This window comes from Nelumbo nucifera, chromosome 4, assembly GCF_055504915.1.
Source record: "Nelumbo nucifera cultivar China Antique chromosome 4, China Antique-T2T, whole genome shotgun sequence".
Taxonomy (NCBI): domain Eukaryota; kingdom Viridiplantae; phylum Streptophyta; class Magnoliopsida; order Proteales; family Nelumbonaceae; genus Nelumbo; species Nelumbo nucifera.
The window spans coordinates 25,551,089-25,566,308 of NC_142652.1; the positions used below are offsets into that span (position 1 = coordinate 25,551,089).

At 35.4% G+C, this 15,220-nt stretch overlaps 1 protein-coding gene across 3 annotated transcripts; it reads right to left on the bottom strand.

The window, feature by feature from the left end:
• Nucleotides 1-1,371: 1,371 nt before the first annotated feature.
• On the bottom strand, nucleotides 1,372-14,180 carry LOC104603013 (peptidyl-tRNA hydrolase, chloroplastic-like). Of its 3 annotated transcripts, XM_010266912.3 has the most exons (9): nucleotides 14,022-14,180; nucleotides 13,742-13,922; nucleotides 9,169-9,253; nucleotides 7,006-7,073; nucleotides 6,863-6,913; nucleotides 6,692-6,765; nucleotides 2,150-2,208; nucleotides 1,987-2,063; nucleotides 1,372-1,861 (listed from the first exon to the last, which is right to left on the bottom strand). In XM_010266912.3, exons 2-9 carry the CDS (start codon nucleotides 13,883-13,885, stop codon nucleotides 1,748-1,750), a joined length of 672 nt encoding a protein of 223 aa, XP_010265214.1. In that variant the 5' UTR covers nucleotides 13,886-13,922; nucleotides 14,022-14,180; the 3' UTR covers nucleotides 1,372-1,747. The 3 variants fall into 3 exon arrangements, with proteins under 3 accessions (XP_010265214.1, XP_010265213.1, XP_088758598.1); XM_010266911.2 differs by lacking the exon at nucleotides 14,022-14,180 and having other exon boundaries at nucleotides 13,742-14,015; XM_088902472.1 differs by lacking the exons at nucleotides 6,692-6,765; nucleotides 6,863-6,913; nucleotides 14,022-14,180 and adding an exon at nucleotides 8,629-8,653 and having other exon boundaries at nucleotides 7,014-7,073; nucleotides 13,742-14,015.
• Nucleotides 14,181-15,220: the final 1,040 nt, after the last annotated feature.

Below are 15,220 nucleotides of genomic sequence, written 5' to 3' on the forward strand. Positions count from 1 at the left end.
ATTCTCTCTCATTAAACCCTAGATTTAAGATATATTTTTCTTATAATTAAATCCAAAATATTAATTTTAATAATATAAAAATAAATATTTTGAAAAGTAATTTGAAAACAAAACCATTTTCTTCCCTCTAGATGGTGGATAAGGAATTCGACTATTTGGGGTCAAATGGATTATTGAATAACACTATAATTAAATAATAAAAAAATTAAAATAAATAAGTATGAAATGTAAGAAATATTTTTTATTAATGATGAAAATGGAAGGCCAATTTTAAAATCTACCTAGAAATGAAATGATGTCATAGTCAAATAATCAAATTTTTAAAAATAGAAAATACAAAGAATCACAAGAAAAAAAAGATAGAAAAAATTTTGGATGCATATTTAATGTTATACATTTATAAAAAATAAAATATTGGGTACATCTTTAATATTATGCATTCATTATATTGAACAAAAACAAATATTATACATAAGAAATAATTTTATCAATGATGAAAATATAATACAAAATTTAATGTCAATCTAGAAATCAAACTATTTTTCTTTTTGGGTAGTGGGTTAGTGGTTTGGCTCAAATGATACTATAGACAAACAAAAATTAAGTGTAATAAGTAAAAATTATTTATATAATGTAAATGAAATATATAGTTTAAATAAAAAATTATATTCACAGTCGGTTGTATATTTAAAATTAGGTTACAGGTTGACCCAAAAACCAACAAAACTCTAACAACCGGCTCTATATTTCAAATTATAAAAACCCCTACTATGTCATCGAAGGCTTATGTGGTTGTTATTAAAATGGGACTCTTAATCCATGTTAAACACAACAAAAAGCCTATACTGAAAATAGGTTTTCAGTTTCTCTCCTCCTCCCACTATCTCTTGATCTCCCTCCCTTATCTCTCATTCTCACAGTCATCTCTCAATCTCCCACTCTAAGCTTCAGTTTGTAGTCAAATCAAAAGCTCTCTCTCTCTCTCTCTCTAATTCTTCTCCCTTACTCTCCCTCAGTCTTTCTCTTGCTCCCTCTCTCATTCTTTTTTTTTCTTACAAATTTATATAATATTAATCAAACTATATAAAAGAACTAAAGGGACCAACCACTTATACAATCAAGTTATAAATTTCCATCGAGTTGGTGTAAATTTCACAAACAAGAGTTACTCACATGACTTCATCGCCTTAATATGAAGAAAAAAATTCTATTTAACTATGATATATCTAAAATTCAAATAATTAATATGAAGAAATTTTTTTCACGTAGAACACATGTGCTTAATTACTAGTAAATAGAAAACAGAAGAAAAATTGATTTGGATATAGAGCTAAATATCATTGTCAACATTAGAAATTTAAAACATACAAATTTTTATAGCTTTATAAGACAATAAATGAAGGTCTCCTGGTTTCTCATCATTAGAATTGGTTCTTTATTTGACTACATTGAAGCAAAGTTGCTTCTACATTTTAATGTTGTCCCATCCAAAGCAAATTGATTACAAAAATAATAAGAACATTGTTGCTCGTATCTCCGGTTTGAAAAATACAAAAAATCAATGACAAGTTAAATCCCCTTGTTTGGGGATTGTCTGTCTCGATCAAGCTTTTGAACTAGCTCTTTCTTGGACAGGGCCCATGAATTGCAGTCATGAAGAGCAAAAACCACCAGACCATTTTACCCTAGCTAGCAATAATCTTGTTCACTCGTAATTCCCAAAGCGATCGCATTTACTTTTAAGCTCTTAACCAAGTTGTTCCATTGGCTTTGGAGTATTAACAAATTTTGCACTCTTGTCAAATCCCTCAAACAAAAGAATCCTCACTGCTTCCAGTCCAGTCTTAAGTGTGAAATCCAGCTGAAACACATATTAGATTAAACAATGAGGATCCAGAGCAGTGACAATCATATAGACACACAAGTAATGACCATGGGTTTCAAATCCATACTGTGGTACATAAACCACCAATTTTACAGATTTACCTCATCACGTTCTTGTCTATTGAAAGGTTGAAGAACAAAATTGACAGGATCCATCTTTCCAGGAGGTCGTCCAATGCCTAGGATAAATTTTATGAACCTAATTATGGCATTGTAACTATGCAGATAAACAGACAATCATACAAGTGACGAATAGGGTGCCTACCTATCCTCAAACGAGGAAAGTCACGGCTCCCTTTAAAGTGGTCAATGACACTTCTCATACTGCAATTAGAAAAATAAAAAATTATAAGCTCAAAAGAAACGATAGTAGGATAACAAGTTCAAGAACAATCAGGTCATTCACGATCAATTGCGATACAAACGTTAACAATGAAAAAAGGATCAATTGCAATACCAGTTTAGCCATTCATCAAGCAAAAGATTTGGTGTTGCATTCCGTTGATCACTTCTATATTGTTTAATACGACAAAAAGAACTAGAGATGAACAATGAGTTCTTCTTAGGGTGATCATGTGCCGGGCCAGGCTTCCAGGCCTATGACTAAATAAAGGCCATTACCCAATATTGGATCCAGCTAAATGGGGTCTTGGGAGGGGTGGACTGAATATGGTCCTAACCTTTCACATTTTTTCACAAGAAGTGTCTGCTCTCAGCCCCAGACCCACCTTATCACAATTGACAGCCCAAGATTTTACCATTACAACAAGTATATATAATATTTTATATTATATGGCATATAGAATCAAAATGAATTAAAGAAACACAATTTTGAACAGTTGTAAACTTTATGCATATTCATGATTTTGGAGAGTAAAACTTATTAAATTAAACTTTGATGGCAGTAGTATAGGTAACCCAGGGCCGTCTGGAATTGGGGGTCTTCAGAAATGCCGAGGGCCCGATTGTAGCCTTATTTTCGGTCCTATTGGTGAGGGAGACTCAGTTAATGTAGAAGTCCAAGCTGTACTTAAAGGAGTAGAGCTGCGAAGGATCTGGATGTGGGACATTTGATAATTGAACGCAAATAAAACTGGCTATTAGATGGCTGAAAGAGCCAGAAACTGCAGCTTGGTCCTAAAGGGGGGCTATAAGAATATTCAAAAACTTAACTACTAATATAACAGTTACAGTTCAATGGGAAAGAAGATCAGCAAATGGAATGGCAGATTTTCTAACCAAACAAGGGGTATATAGGAATCAGTTCTTTTGGGCTCAACTGTAAGATGTGTGTTATAGTTTAGAGGCAGCATCTCGTGCCTCATTGTGGGGAGTCTGTTCTATGTAACCTTTTACTTGTGATTTTTAATTAATAGAACTCTATTACTTGTCAAAAAAAAATTCACATATTTATCAAAAAAAAATGTCATATCCTCCCTACAAGAAAGACCTTCAATCATTATGCATATTTCAATAAATGAATTGAAAAGGTATCTTACTGAACAGTTCTTAGTTTCGTGCACAATAATGATTTTGAAGAGAGCCCCTACAAGTAACTAAGATGGAAGGGGGCAGCACAAGCTTAGAAACTTCACTTAGCAAAACAAAACATATAAGATTATATGAACCCATAGTGCAAAAAAAAAAATGTATGTATATAAACAACAGTAAATATAAGGACATGACCTGAGTCTGAAAAGCCGAGGAAAACACTTTTTTTTTCTTTTGATAGCAAATAAATAGGAGACAGGAGAAAGCATACAAGGTGTTGAAGGCAACTTTTTTAACAAACCCAAATAAAATAGCTCATAACACAAGTGGGTTGGCTAGAGCATTAGCTAAAATCTTCAAGATTAAGTGAGGTCTGTACGGGAATTTCCTCTCCTTAATTGGGAAGGACAGGTGTCCTAAACCTATAGGGAGGGGGTAGTTGCATTACTACCCCACTCCCTATTTAAGCTCCTTAAGGCGAAACTAGAGTCTCCTCTTAGGAGAAAATGTGTCTCAAAGCATACCACTCTTAGAGATTCTTAAGAAAAGCCAAGATAAAGAGAGAAGAAAAAGAGTTCTTAGGGGAAGATAAGGAAGAGAAAAAGAAATCTCACTAATAAAGGTAGGTAAAGGAAAGTCCTCTCTATAAATACTTCCTCACTCTTTTGTTTTATTCCTAAGAAAGGAAATAGAGGGAAAGAAAAACCATCTACGACCAGGTGTTTTTACTTGGTTGGTTATGGTCCCTCTATCAAGATAGGTTAGGGATTAAACCATCTACATTCTTATTCCCAAGGGCTGATTATGGTTCCCTTCAAATGAAAATGAACAATGGGATAAAAACTGTCTACAGTCAAATAGTCTATTTGACTGGCTACAGTTCCCTTCTTGTATACAAAATCCAGAAGATTAAGGGTATCTACAGTCAGAATTGTGTCTGATTGACTACAGCTTATTGTGAAGAAAGGAGTGAGAAGTAAATCTTCTTTGTATCAAAAATAAAATAAAGAAAGAAATGAATTGTTGTGGAGTTTCTTGATTGTATTTTTTTTTCTTTCTCATTCTTGTACACTTGGTGTAAAAGAAATGCAAATGAAAAGTTCTTGGTAAGAATACTCTAAAATTCTTTTCTTTTGTTCTATGCATCCATTTCTCTAAGTCAGAACCAAAAGGTGTTCTCTACTTTCTTGTAGAGATGTAATTAAGGGGAACAATCCATACAATTCCCTGAATAGGCCTTACCCAAAAAATAAGAACTCAATCACTCGATTGAGTGAATTATGTTGCATAAGAATTTCTTAAAATTCCACACCAACACAAGGTACGAGTTTTTTGGCCAAAGCACCTAAAGAAAAATATCTCTTCATCTCACCAAAATGCATAACCTCACAATCAAAAGGCCCAAAATCATCTTATCTCCAAGCCATCTATCTATTTTCAAGTGCTTCAGCGCCTTCCACAGTAAACATTTTCCCCTTTATTGTCACACCATTTGATAGAAGGCCAGGAAAGGCTCTAACAAACCTTGACAATCAAATCTATCCTTGATTGCCAACATCATCTGAACCAACTTGAAGCAAATTTACATGCTTTACACCAATCCCTGGATCTGCCACAACATCCCTATGTCCTACATTGTCAGAAAACCCATAGGAAGAACATGAGAAATCATGTCCCCACCCACAAACTTACTTCAAACAATATCTGGTGACACAATCTTGTTGATCACCGAGAATCCGAGATAACTAAGAATGCCTTGTTGAGTTGGGATAGGGCTTTGTTGAGTTGAGGAACTGCTTAAGAAATGTACTATTTGGGAGTGGTGCGGGAGGTTGAACAGCAAGGATAAAAGAAATGTACCATTTGATAAAATCAGTTCATTGAACAAATATTTGAAAGACAAGCATACATGAAAAGCACTTCATGTAAACACATCAAGTTTGAGGACATCCAAGGATAATGTCAACCATAAATGACCTTGTTTTTCTTTTCTTTTGTTCTAATTTATCTTTTTTTTAAACCATAATTTAACAGTGGATACGGTTTTAAATAGAACAGACTGGTAAAACAGGATTCATGTAGCCAACACCCCATATAGTTGGGAATTTGGAATAAGGCATGGATGATGATGATGATCTTTTTTGGGTGGGGATGGAATTTGGGTAAGATTGGAGGTCATCCATTGGAAGGTGAAGGAGGACCCAGACCCAGGTCTGGCAATATGAACCCCTGCAGATCAGACAAGTTCAATTTACAGAGAATTTGTTGGTCAAGTAATTTATGAAATTTTAATAACTAGTGGAGGCCTTCAATTCAACCATGTGCATTTGCAGGGATGATTGAGCTCCTCAGTTCCTCTGATGTCTCTAATTTTCCATGCATTAAAATTTTAATCACTCATGCTGTTGAAAAGCGATTGTCTTGATTGAGTTACAGATGATTCAATTTTGTTATTACCATATTTTTTTACCAATTAAGTTCATCCCCACTGACATTTACTACTGGGAAAAGAATAGTTTTAGTATATGCTTTTTTTCCTAATAGGATCCACTGATATAGACTTTAAATAAATAAATAATAATAATAATAACAAAATTTATGGAGAGGAGATGTTTCCTTCTCCAAGACGAAGCATATCAAACAGTGATACCAGGAACCTTGAAACTAAAGACTCTAGCAGTGGACACTGAGATGACACCTTCTACAGATCTTGGCAATGCCTCAAGCTGAAGTCAGCATAAAACCTTGCCTCTTAGAACTTAGAAGTTAGCACTCATAAACAAGATATCTGAACATGGAAAACCATCCAATAAGGAGTCCATACTTTAATTTTCTTACCTTTACTATATTCCAAATTTTTTTTTGGTATTGGGTGTCATGCACCACTAATAACCCCCCTCCCCTTTCCCCGAATCAGTGGTTGCAGGAATCAATTCCACGTCAATGCTGGAGTGAACCAGCTAACATACCAACGAGCCACCCCTCGGTTGGTGCGTTTATAGCTGTGTATTTAATTGCTATTTATAGCTGTGTCCTTTGCCATGATCTTCAGAGGTTGATGTGCTAGACACCCAAGGACACTTGAATACTTGGAACCCATCCATGTACCAAGGAAACACTGGTATCAAAGATATTGAAAGTGTTAACTATCTAGATTCCAGTAATGTTGGAAGAAGAAAACATGACTATAACTACCTTACATAAATTAAATATTTGATATTATTTTCTTATTGGCTTCAATTATGGAAAGTGTTGCTTATCATTAACAAGAGAGCGTGTCACATGCAATTAAAGAAAAGGGAACAAAACAAAGTACCCATTGTGCCCTCCGTGTCCACCTTTCGGTAGGAGACGTAATTTTGCAAATGGCAAATCCATGTCATCAAATATCTGTATAAAAGTATAATGTTTACCCACCACAGAGCAAAAAATAGAGGAAATATTAATGATTTAGGAAGAAAAAACAGATAAGGATTGAATAATTTACCACAAGTACTTGACTCAGTGGAATCTTGTAATAAGAAACAATGGAGCCAACCTTCAGAAATGGGCCCCAGATGTTAAGATTTAGAAAATATATATTGAAAATAATGGTTTGCATGTAGAAACCTATTGAGACGAGTTACTTACAGACTCACCACTTGCATTCATGAAAGTCTGAGGTTTGGCAAGTATAAGTGGGATGTTTCCTATATGACCTGCACATGGAGAAACAACCCAATCAAGACCTAAGAAATGCACGAATTTAAGGTCTACATAAGATAAGATCTAAACATAGTTAAGACTTATTTTTGTGATTGTTAACAACCAAAATGTGTATTAATATAAACGGTGCATGAGATGGGTATGTGAATAAAGGCTACCTACTGGACCAATTAGAAGAATGATCTGATGGTTCCAGAACTGGAGGCAAGCCAAAAGGATACAAGTTGAAGTAGTTAAAAAAAAATAATAAAAAAATTGGGGGCTCACAATTTAACAGAGGATATGGCCCATCATCATCATCATCTAAGCCTTATCCCAATTATATGAGGTAAACTACATGAATCCTATTTTTCCATTCCATTCTGTTTACTGCTTTATCCATTATTAAACTATGAGCACCTAAATCATTTCTTACCACTTCAACCCATGTCCTTTTTGGTCTGCCCCTAGACCGTCTAACCTCTTCAACTTGTAACCGATCACTTTTTCCTACAGGTGCTGTAGGTGGTCTTCAATGCATGTGATGGGAGCATCTAAGTCTACCTTCTCTCATTTTATCACCTATTGGAGCTACTCCTAGGTTCCTTAAAATGATTTCATTTCTGACCTTAGCTTTCTAGTTTTTCCACTCATCCATTAAGCATTTCTTATTCGTTTTTTGGAATGATGTTTCTTGACTGCTCAACACTCTACTACATACAACATTGTCCTTGCAACTGTTCTATAGAGTTTTCAGGATTTCTTTTTTTTTTAATAATTAACAGGTGAGCATGTTAGCATATAGAGTTTTCAGGATATGTCCCTTGATAGAGTGAAACACTGAAGCAGGATTCATGCATGCAATCCCATATAGGTGGGTTAAGGATTTGGTGAGTTAAGATGGGTGATGAATACAAGCCTTTGGAGTTTAGAGTTTCAGAGTTCCAAGAAAAGCCCTTGCCCAACAAAGAAGCTCCCTTGTGTAACATGTAAAAGGGCAACCCACTGTACAAGGCTCCTGCCAATGCAGGGTCTGGAGAGGGGTAGATGTATGCAGCCTTACCCCTGCACATACGGAGAGGCTGTTTCCAAGATTTGAACCCTGGTCACCCAGGTCGCAATGGGGCGACCCAACTGTTGTGCCAAGGCCCACCCTCTCCCTTGTGGAACATGTATAAAAACTATATTATGTATTGCAAAAGGAATTCATGGAGAAGGAAGCATACAGTGAGGAATACAGCCGACCAATAGACCTATTTATGTTTACTAAAAGCAATAGATGAGCTCCATATAGACTAGACCTACTAATGGAGCAAGTAAAACTGACTGTTTTCAGCTGTGCTTATTCAATTGACTTGTTCTTGTATGGTTCCTGCTGTTTCGGGTCTTTTGAAGGGGAAGAGAGAAGAATGGTCATATATTGGGATGTGAGGAGATCCCTCTGAAACATCAAAAACATCAGGAGAAAGATAAGGTCCCCATTCCCCAACTTTTTGCCCTGCAGCATTTTTTTTTCTTTTTTTGATAAATAACAGAAAGTATTTCATTAGTTAAGAAGAAACACTTAACTGCCCAGCAGGGTGAGCAGCAGGCCCTGCAGCAAAAATATTACACATTTAATTTTCTAAATCAGATAGAAATACCCAGAAATATCTTATAATGATTACTAAAGAGGATATAAGAAATGTATTTGTTAAAAAAACTTGCTTAGTGAATGCCAATATCATGGAGTCATCCAGATGCATCATCTAAAACCTTATGACAGTGAAGGGAAAAATCTAGGAGAAAGATGTCTTACTGAATTATCTGAAAATTGTTAAGGAACGAGTAAAACACATCCTTGAGCAAAGTTGTATCTAATGTGAACAATAAGAAATTCCTAATAGAAGTGGTCATTAGAAATCAGATCAATATATTAATTATATCATAAGAAAAGTGAGTAATACAAAATCTAAATTTTAAAGTATGGAACATTTTCTTCAACACTTCAAAATAATAATCTGAAGACAATGACTTTGCTCATTGGTTAACTATGATGATGCTATTCTATGTAAAGTGATAACAAGACACATTTTTTTAAGACCTAAAGAGTTACTTGCACAAGCAAACCTTTTCCTAAAAGAGCTTTGAAGCTAACATCGCTCATAGATATTCCTTCAGCTTCAGCTATGGTGTCTAACATCTCAAAACCCACCTGGAAAAAGGCCCATCCATTGGCACAATAAGAAGATGAAAGAAAAAGAATAGGGAAAAGAAGAATTCCTGTAACCAATGCATCCAAAAAAGCATTAGATATATTAACTGATAATAAATAAAGAACAAAGAGCCAAACCAAATTAATTATTATAAACTGCAATATCCTTGAACATGCAGTTCATCCATTACTGAATGAAAGTTATCCGTGATGTAGAGCTCATTGGATAGTGCTCAAATAACCTTCGTTAAAGCACCAAAATTAAGGATGTTAAAACTTTTCACATAGAAAAGTCTGTCCATGGTGGTGAATAAGTACACCCTATGTTTAAAAACAAAAAGGCATGTGGCAAGCTATTACCCAGATAACATCAAGGGCATTACTGAATACAGTATCACATACAAAATTTACACTAAAAGTTGAAGTATCCAACACAATACAGCAACCCTTGCACTGGTATCTGGGTACCGTAGGTGACAAGGTGCAAAGACATTTCAATGGATTAGCAGTAAGCTTTTACACTATCAATTTTAAGAAAAACATCAAACTAATATGAGCTGGGCTGATGTACTTTGCCTTTATAGTAATTCAATACAATACCAATACTTTACCTTTCTCAAAAAAATGAAGAAGATATAGAAATATGCAGAAGAGAAATATATTCTCATGCAGGGAAAGCATATAAATGAATAAATAATCACATAAACAAAAGAGATGAGAGCATTAGGAGCTTTAGAGAAAGCCATTGCATTCTTTGAAATCATGTAATAACTGATAGCTATCAAGAAGCTCAAATGTTTGGTAATATATAAAATGGTTTTAAATAAGAATGGAAACAACACAAGTATGCATACATATATGTGAATAAATATGTATGTATATATAGAAATGCAAACAAAAGGCATTTCAAGAGTTGAGTCTAACGCATTTTTCTTAAGCATTGCCTCAAAGTGTAAGCAAACCTTGTATACTTTTTAAAATACTGGGTGGACCAATATTGTATCATTTGCTCATTGGGCTCATGCTCCAAGTTAAGTTTTTTTTCTTTTTTTTTTTGAGAAAAAGGTAAAGTATTGTATTACTCAAAAAAACAAGCCAAAAGAACTCCAGAATCAAAAAAGGAGATATAAGGCCTATTCCTGAACAATGTGATCCTATCCAAGAATACAACCTACCCCAAAATCCTTTCAATAAATTCTTTTTGTAACGAATTTGTTTTCCAACAGTATTTTGTTCCTTTCCATCCAAATCGTCCAAAGTCCAAACCACTAAAGCTGGCCCAACTCCCCAAATAACCTTGCCTTCTTTAGAAAGACCTTTCAGTTGCCAACTCCTTAGAACTGCCAATAATTTTTCTTGAAAACAGCAATGTACTTCAAACAGCCCCAAAAATCTTGCCCAAAGATTTCTTGCAACTCTGCAGTGAATTAGCAAATCTTGCCCCAAGTTAAGTATGTTATTGTAACCTCAAGGTCATGTTTATGATTCCAGCATATCACAACCCACCCACCTTCCCCAATACACAAGCATAAATGCTAGGGTTATCTCAAAATATCTATTGCAACCTCAAATGAAATGGAAGTTAGAGAAAACAAGGAATTTTAGCAGAAGTAAGAAGTAAGAAACTTTTATTGCTAAAAGTAAGAAGCAAAAGAAAATTTTAGCAGGCTATAGGTAAAGATAATCTATGTATTTACCATTGATGCATCATCTTAATACCTTTCCTTTTTTATGAACAACAGTAAAAAATGAATTCATTAGTGAGATGAAAAGGCAACTCCATTGTAATCCCCAAGCCTGGTCTCCAAACCCCCACTTAATAGATTTTTTTTCTTTTTTTTTTATGGGCACCCCCCATTTTATAGATTTAATGATAGAAAGGGTTAGTTTGCTAATGGATAGGTGGTCCTATGGACCCCACTGGTTCCTTGTAGGCCCATTCTAAAAATCGTTATCATCTTGTTATGCAAGGTCCTATGGATTGAATTAGAATCAGATTCAACAACATCTAAATCCTATTAGTGGAAATTCAAATCCAAATCTTATCCGAAATCCTATCAGATTTGAAGATATCGGATTCCAATCCATCTCTACTTCATTTTTTAAAATAAAGAAAACTTTAAAAAAAGTTAATTACTTTTTAACTTATATATAATAAATAATACAAATTAATATAAATATGAAATATTGATTTTATTATATAAACTTATATATAGTATAATAATAAAAATCATATATTTTTATTATTTATATATAATTATATAAATTTTATATATTAAAATCGATACATATTATAATATAATCATATTTGAATTTTAATCGGATCGGATCAAGTTAAATCCACATTCACTCCGATTATGTAAACAGGTCATCTGAATCTGAGATAACAAGGTCATATTTTGGACTTTAGAGCCTGTTGACAACCCTAGACATGCCATCTTGTCTACTTCAGCTCTATTTCCTCTTTGGTTTCAAGCTTTCTTTTATCCGTGCCTGTCTTCTAATGGCAGCATATCCATTCTCTGCTCTCTGCTTTTTTAATCATTACCATGATCAAAAAGATTTTTTATTAATATGATATAAAAAGAGAAACCCCAGTAGTCCAATAGGTAGGACTGGAGGGGACAATACAGAAGCAATGGGTTGAGTCAGCTTACAACACCATACAGACTCTTCACTACTCTCGAAACATAGCTTTTACAATGCACACAGGCGTGGTGGCTCCCAAACCAGATCTGACCTACCCACCTTATCCCCTGCTACTGTGCCTGCTTTATGCTGTTTTCTGAGCTTAGAAACCACCCAAATGAGTTGTTCATGATCGAAGAAGAAACTCTAGATTTGCTTATACAGTTTCTTAGAGACCAATATGAGCATATGCTGATTTTAAGCCTTGAAAGTTAAGAGTTATCCACCAAAAAATAAATAAATAAGAGAAGTTTAATTATAGGAAATGCTTCTCCAGAGATGGTCCTGAACAATTGGGTAGTGCATTACCCATATGGTCTATACAGACTCCTCCCATCCCATACCAGATTGACCTAGATTCCCAAATGAACAGTTATCAAGTATCAACACTGAATTTTGTCGTGCCCATATCCAGAGACAACCATGTGGACTGTTTAGTCTGTCTTTGTGGGATGAAACCAACTATTATGAATTATGATAGAACAATCCTCTCAAGATGGAGTCCATTGATACTATCAAGCAACCCTCACCATGATGACTTCAATTTTCACTTATCAATCAAATTTTCTTTAATCCAAATTATAACTTCAACTGATTATTTATTTACTATACTCAAATAGTAGATATTCCATCCTAGTATATTATACATATGTGATAAAATCGTCACATTGAACTTGATGAAACTAAATGTTGAACATCTATTGGTAATGATCCAATGAAGGCAGATTTCTGAACAGTACTCCATCCTGAATTTTTAACTGCACTCAACACATCCACTGATAATGGTGCCAATCATCCAAGTTTTCACAGAATTAGGTCCACTTCAAAACCATGGCTGGCCTATATGGCATTGAAGATCAGGAGTATGTGCTGTTGTTTCCCATGTCTCAAATTCCAGCTTGACAAACTGAAGTAGGAAATTCAGGTACCGAAGGTTCCTAGTGATGAGACTACCCTTTTATGGGAACAGTCTACAAATGACCAAATTGAGAAAAAGAACAAACAAAATTGGAGATAAAAAAAGTGGCAAAAAAGGGAAGTCCTTAAAGGCCACTGCCCAATGTTGGTCCCAGTTATCTGGGGTCTTGGGAGGGATAGACTAGATACAGACCTAACCTTTGACATTTTTTTGGCACAAAGCCACCACTCTCATACTCAAGCCTGTGCTCACACGTTTGTCAGGTCCAGATTTTACCATCACATAAAGCAAGAAAAATCCTTCCTTGACAATAAAGAAAATACTATCCATTGTCAACTACAGGACTTTAGCATCCATATGATACTTTCAATATCCTCCATCCCCACGATCCATTGGATCCAGACCTTTAAGTTTTAAAGGTCAACAACACTAAGACCTAAACATTGAATTGGGGCCGATGCAGACAAGAAAGCTTGAGCATAACGACATAACACCAGACGTAACATATCCCAATCTTGGGTACCACCCGCAACCTGATTTCAGTAAAATTTTTAGTGGTGTTTCTTTTGCAGCTAACGACTATCTTTCATGGACTTATGTAGTAATAGGGCTACTTTTCTTCTTCAGTGAAGAGACATTAAAATAGAAGCGAGAGACGTGTTCCTAAGTAACCAGTTGACAACACAGAACCAATTACAGTTCCTAGATGCAATCTTGCAATTGCTAACACAAATACAACATTCTGCTTCCATACTTAATCCATCCATTGGAATACAAATCTATGTCACATTTCTTAACATTTTTTACTCTAAAGAAAAGCATATAGAGCTCAGAACAGAAAGAAAAGCACGTAAAGCATCAACAGAGAGAAGGGGTCATACATTGTGCCTGGTGCCTCGGTACATTTTGCCAGGATTTCCGAGGCCGACGAGCAACCAGGGCTTGGGCTTCGCTTCCAGCACCGGTGTGGTTGCAGGAGGGCTTGGCTCCTGGCTCGAGGAAGCGAAGACCTGAAGGCGAGACATTCTGGCAGGAGAGACCAGGCCGGAGCAGAAGCAGCAGCTGTAAGGGAAACGAACAGCGTTCGCCGGTGGGAATGAAATAGCTGGAATAAGCATGATTATTATATTAATGGTCAACAATACTAGAGAAGTGAGAAACCTTAAGGCCGCTGAGGAAACCCGCGCCCGCTTTCCTTTGCAGATGTTCAAGATTCAGTTATCCTTCCCACCCCGTGGAGAGAATAAGGCTACGTTTGGTTTGAAGGAAAAGGTAAAGAAAGGAAGGCAAAGTTAAAAGAATCTATCGAAGGTTTATAAAGGTTTTTTTATCTTTTCTTTTCTTTTCCTGTATTTTTCTTCCAACCAAACATAGCCTAAGGGTATATATTTCTCTGTGTCCGAGATCATCAGAAATGAGATCTTGTGACTGTTGGATTTAGTTTCGGAAAATCATTTAAAAGATCCTGCCGTAAAAGTGGGATCGGCCAAGACTTATTTTCGATTTTTATGTGGCATTATCCATCATAGATTTACAAAAATCTTGTTTCTTTTGATGCTGGCCCGACCGCAGCTCTGAGCCAAAATATAAGCTCAAAGTTCAATACGAGCTGGGCCTAGGCTGACCTTGGCCCAGTCAAACTTTATTTTGGAATATGCATTAGGGAGACTTCATCCAGTAAGGAGCAATGTTTTTTCTTTTTTGTTTTTTTTTTTAATTTCAGTCTAGTATCCTAAACTGAAGTTAGTACCCGAACTTTAAAATATATCACTCCAATATCTAAACTTTTGAAAACTGCAATTTAATACTCGCACTGACGCATGTGATGTCACCTGTTATTATAATTACATGCGAAATCGGAAATTCTACCAGAGCAACGATTTTCATGACGAATTTAATCAGAAATTCTATCAGCTTTTCTTTTCTGATGGTACAATTGGGCTATATTGCTGCTGAAAAAGTTGGCGCGGATCTTAATAGGGTTTAATTAGAACTAAATCATCATTGGGTAGTTGTTGTAGACAATGAAGTTATAATGGAGATTGGGTCTGATATTGTATACGAGTACAACCTCGTTTGTAACATCTGGACCATCTTGCATTTCTGTGGAGTAGGGGAAAAGCTGTGACTACCGTTGACATCCATTTGTACCATCTTTTTTTCATATTTTGTTTCCTGTGTTCTTCATGTCAGTTATATGTCTGACCATATTCCCCATTTCATTTTGGCTATAGGAGGTGATAGCGGGAAGGGGTGTAGATATGGGGCAAATCAGTGGGGAGGAGCTTTTGCATTGGGAGAAGGCGCAAGAGAAAGGTACATGCGAACAGAAGATTTTTGTTTCTATAAGATTGAGGCCT

Excerpts from the sequence above, each read along its gene's own strand:
- LOC104603013 (XM_010266911.2), bottom strand. The coding sequence starts at position 13,978 with ATGCTTATTCCAGCTATTTCATTCCCACCGGCGAACGCTGTTCGTTTC. Across the intron at positions 6,766-6,862 it reads CACTGAGTCAAGTACTTGTG|ATATTTGATGACATGGATTT; the intron begins GTAAATTATTCA and ends ACTTTTATACAG. Across the intron at positions 1,862-1,986 it reads ATAGACAAGAACGTGATGAG|CTGGATTTCACACTTAAGAC; the intron begins GTAAATCTGTAA and ends TATGTGTTTCAG.